The sequence below is a fragment of the Lampris incognitus genome, chromosome 8, assembly GCF_029633865.1.
Source record: "Lampris incognitus isolate fLamInc1 chromosome 8, fLamInc1.hap2, whole genome shotgun sequence".
NCBI classification, from domain to species: Eukaryota; Metazoa; Chordata; class Actinopteri; order Lampriformes; family Lampridae; genus Lampris; species Lampris incognitus.
Genome location: NC_079218.1, coordinates 45,771,436 through 45,776,435, shown reverse-complemented (window position 1 = coordinate 45,776,435; position 5,000 = coordinate 45,771,436). Strand labels below are relative to the sequence as shown.

At 52.5% G+C, this 5,000-nt stretch overlaps 1 protein-coding gene across 1 annotated transcript in view; it reads right to left on the bottom strand.

Moving 5' to 3' along the window:
* The window catches only part of ugt5d1 (UDP glucuronosyltransferase 5 family, polypeptide D1), a 13,091-nt gene extending 9,749 nt beyond the window's left edge, over positions 1 to 3,342 (bottom strand). Inside the window, exon 1 of the mRNA XM_056284331.1 lies at positions 3,253 to 3,342. Within this exon, the coding sequence (XP_056140306.1) occupies positions 3,253 to 3,342 (90 nt within the window). The remainder of the gene's footprint in view (positions 1 to 3,252) is intronic.
* Between the last annotated feature and the right edge of the window lie 1,658 nt (positions 3,343 to 5,000).

Below are 5,000 nucleotides of genomic sequence, written 5' to 3'. Positions count from 1 at the left end.
AGTTTTCATATCAGACGCCGTTATCGCATGTCTACCCACTTATCTGCCCCGTTTCAAAATCATATATCATATAGATCCTCAGCACTGTATCTATAAACCTATGCTAGAGTAGATTTGATGCTAATTCTGTGCTACGAGACAGCGCGGCTCCCTGATCTAAAGCGTCTGCCTCCGTAACGCGCCACAGCCTTTCCCTCGGCATCAGATGGCGTGACTCGCTTTCTTACATTTTCCAACGAAAGGCTTCGATTTCAGTCGTCCCGTTCGAACCAGCGCCGCGCTCAAAGGGCCCCGCTCTCGTGCGGCCTTGTTTAAAGGAGATTATGGGGGTGTTCGCTGAGCATATGGCAGCCGTCTAGCCGAGAAGGCCTCCTCTGTTCAGGGTTTTCCATGCCGCATCACTGACCGCAGCGTCGCAGGTAGGCACGCTAATGTGTTTCTGGGGCTCGGGTTTGAGAGACGTGATACGGCCATTATGTCGAATAATGACCTTTGAATGTGATGAAAGCCAACATGTGGTATTTCTGGTTTCAAGACTCGAGAAGGGGAGAATATGTGGGCAACTTCTCCGCCCGTCTTCAAATGGTCGCTTATTATGTATTGCGTTTAGCGGCACGGTGGCGCAGTTGTTAGCGCGGTGGTTAGCGCGGTCGCCTCACAGCAAGAAGGTCCTGGGTTCGAACCCCGGTGTTGTCCAACCTTGGGGGTCGTCCCGGGTCGTCCTCTGTGTGGAGTTTGCGTGTTCTCCCCGTGTCTGTGTGGGTTTCCTCCCACAGTCCAAAGACATGTAGGTCAGGTGAATCGGCCGTACTAAATTGTCCCCAGGTGTGTGTGTGTGTGTGTCTGTGTGTGTCTGTCTGTGTGTGTGTGTATGTATCGGTCCTGTGATGGACTTGCGGCCTGTCCAGGGTGTCTCCCCGCCTGATGACTGCTGGGCTAGGCTCCAGCATGCCGTGACCCCAACTGGGATGGGTGGATGGATGCATAGATATTGTATTTATGCAGATACTTATCAAATAGCACTTTGTTACATTTGTTTTTAACACATCAAAAGCGAGACCAGAAATGTTACTTAATGTCCATTATGCATTCCGGAACGTTTGCTTTTTCTATTTACTACTACTTTTCTAAATCCCCGTGGGAGCAATTCTTCCTCTGCATTTAACCGAGCAGGGGACAGCCGCTGTGCAGCAGCTGGGGACCAACTCCAGTTCTTCTTTCCACTGCCTTGCTCAGGGGCACAGACAGGAGTATTAACCCTAACACGCGTGTCTTTTTGATAGTGGGGGCACCCAGCGTACCCGGAGAAATCCCACCGCAGACACGGGGAGAACATGCAAACTCCACACCGGGGACGACCCGGGATGACCCCCAAGGTTGGACAACCCCCGGGTAGGAATCCAGGACCCTTCTTGCTGTGAGGCGACAGCGCTAACCACTGGGCCACCGTGCCGCCCACGGGATTAATCGCTGCTGCTCAAGTAAGAGTGTAGTTTGGACTGGATGGGATTAATTAGCCCAGCGGGGACGTTCAGGTGTCACAGCAGTGTGAGAGTACACATGTTCCTAATGTTGGGGTTCAGCTGTGTCGGATATCAAGTAAAAGATAATAAGAGTCCTGTTCACACGTGACTTTACTGAGCAGGCTTTTACTCTCATGGGTCCTCTCACATCACAAGAGAGAGCAGGTACACACTTGCTGAATGACACTCCCAACACTCCCAGTAGCTGTGGTACTACTCTCACTGTGAGTGTGTGTGTGTGTGTGTGTGTGTGTGTGTGTGTGTGTGCACGTGTGTGTGTGTGTGTGTGGTAGATGAAGTGCACTGTGTGTATGTGTGTGTGTGTGTGTGTGGTGAGGCGCACTGTGTGTGTGTGTGTGTGTGTGTGTGTGTGTGGGAAATGAGGTGCTTTGTGTGTGTGTGGTAGATAATGTGCACTGTGTGTGTGTATGTGTGTGTGTGGTGAGGCGCACTGTGTGTGTGTATGTGTATGGTAGATGACGTGCACTGTGTGTGTGTGTGTGGGGGGGGGGGAGAAGGTGCATTGTGTGTGTGTGTGTGTGTGTGTGTGTGTGGTAGATGATGTGCGGTGTGTGTGTGTGTGTGGGGGGGAAATGAGGTGCGTTGTGTGTGTGTGGTAGATGATGTGCACTGTGCATGTGTGTGTGTGTGTGTGGTAGGTGATGTGCACTGTGCGTGTGTGTGTGCGCGCGCGTAATCATGAACTTGTGCACACTTGTAAGTGATGTCAGTACCTTAATGTAACGGTTTAAATGCCTCCTGGCTACAGGTAGGCTGAGCTCAACATGTAGCAGGTTCATCCTCATCCAGCTCTTGAAAATACTACACACCGCCGCACTACAGCAGACACACTAAGAAAGGTTGTGTCTCGTGTCGACCTGCGCTAGAAAGAAACCCGAAGCATGAAACCTCACTTTCCCCAGCACGTCTCTCCGACAGAACACAGTGAAGACTCTTAACCGTCCCCTTGACCTGGTCAGAAAACGAGTTCAGAGTCAGTGGAAATGATCTCCTCACACATTCGCACATCTCTCTACCCGTGTGTAGTTGTGTAGTTGTGTAGTTGTGTGGCTCTTTCAGAAGCCTCACCACTGAAGAGTCTTGTGAGCAGGAGGAACTGCTTTTGGTCAGCTTACTCTGTTTAAGCTATTTGTGCTGGAGGCCCAGAGCCCCCCCCCACCCCCACCCCCACCCCCACCCCCACACACACTCACACATCACTGCACCACCTCATCTACCACACACACACACACTCACGCCGCTTCTTTCATGTTGCTCGTTAGACGCAAGCTGGATTAAAGACCAAATAAGGGCGGAGAAACATCTGATGGCTGTGGTTACACACTCACGCTGGCGTCGTGCCGGCGATCGCTGCTCTTTGTGCTTCATGGCGTCCTTCAGCCATGCCCCGCTGGCTGACCTCCAGCAGCCCTGGGCCACATGTAATTTCACAACCATCATAGCCGGAGAAGGCTGTCCAGAATGGGACCGTGTGGGAGGCGCCCCCATCTCATCGATCCAGACCCATCCATGCATCCATCCACCCATCCACCCACGCGGGGGCGATGAGGCGTCTGCCTTCATATGAATGAATAGGTGGTCAGCATCAACGACTCCACCTTTTCACGCGGGCTTTAAACGCAACTTTCTCACTTTAGTTGATCCCCGTTCGACCCCGCGTCATCTTAACGTTCGCCCCTGCAGCACAGAGGTATAACCAGACGTCTACCTTGCCACCCCTCTTGACCGTCTCTTCCTCGTCTCGTTCGTCTGCTCTCACGAGCGTGACGGCGTTGGAATCGCCTCTCTCGTTCATCATCACGCCGGAAATGAAAAATGCCCGCAGAGGGACTGGGAATAGCGCTCGCCTCGCGTGCTTTCTGCCGTTGCTGCAGGAAACCTGCGGTGCTCGGGGGTTGCTCCAACAAGCGGTCCCACGTGGGGATCCAGCATTCTGGTTTTCTGAGTAATTTACAGCCAAACAAGGAACCAGGGGTCACTCTTATGAAGCACATGAAGAATAGTCTTCCTCCTAAAAACTGACGGCTCGGTGTGACTAACGGCTCCAAGACCGGCTCCAGTAGAAGAGATCAAACACGTGTTTCACGTTTCCAACACGATGCGGTCACAAAAACACACCACCCTACATGACAAATCGAGCGAGTCCCCGATTCCCGATAAGTGCACGTGGATACGTGTCGGATCGCATGCTCTCACAAGTGTGCGTACGTCGACGTGTAAGTCGTGGTCGTTAAGATGTGCCGAGATGGGAAGTGGTGGACGAAGAGCCGGAGGGGGGGGGGGACGTGACGTTGACTTTAGCTGTGCATCGAATCCCGTGCTGGGTTTCAGCGGCGAGTGAAGACCCGCCACCTGGCCTACACCGCCTGTTGCGTAACAACGGGAGCGTGAAACGTTCAGTTTACTCCTCCCCTACTTGTCGGGATCGCTGGACAGACTTGAATTAGAAAAAGAAGATATGCGGATGACAAGCTAGTTATCGGCTGTATCGGAGAGGAGAGGCTGACGGTCTTGCTGGGACGAGCGAGGCTCGGACGGCGGCGGGTCCGACGGAGCGGGTCTCGCGGATGTTTGTACTTTTTGCACATCTGATAGAGTCAAAACCGAACGATGGCTGACATTTATCCCTCTATCGTGTCTTCTCCTCTCTCTCTTTTTCTCGGTGTGGTGGGAGTCTCCCTCGTGTGCACGTGCAGTCGGGTCTCCTCCCGGGTCTCCGTGGCGATGGCGGTCGCCACTTGGACGCTGCCTGCCATTCCCCCCATCACATTTTATTTTTATAAATCCGTATAATATATATATATATATATTAACATGGTGATGGTGGTCGCGGGGCTCGGGTCCTGGACTGTTCCGCTGGCGTCTGGACGCCTCTCGGCGTCCTCCTCGTCACGTTCCTCATACATTTTATAAGTCCGTTATAATTCTGTTATCCTCTTCCGGTGTTGTGTTGTGTAAATTGCGTACACACAACATCCATTGCACGCTGTCCGTCTTGGGAGAGAGAGCCCTCCTCTGGCGCTCTCCCTGAGGGTTCTCCCTGTTGTTTCTCCCTGTTAAAGGGTTTTTAAGGAGTCGCTCCTTATCCGATGCGAGGGTCTAAGGACAGGGTGTTGTGTTGCTGTTAAGCCCACTGAGGCAAATTTGTAATTTGTGATGTTGGGCTGCACGAATGAAATTGATTTGATTTGGTATCTGTATTTTGCACAGATTGCTTTGGTTCCCATGGCGTTTGTATCGTTTCTCCACATCCTGCTTTGTCTAATTAACGTTCTTATTATCCATCCGGCCATTATCCTAACCGCTTATCCTGCTCTCGGGGTCACGGGGATGCTGGAGGCTATCCCAGCAGTCATTGGGCGGCAGGCGGGGAGACAACCTGGACAGGCCGTCACACAGGGCCGACACACACATTCACACCTAGGGACAGTTTAGTACGGCTGATTCACCTGACCT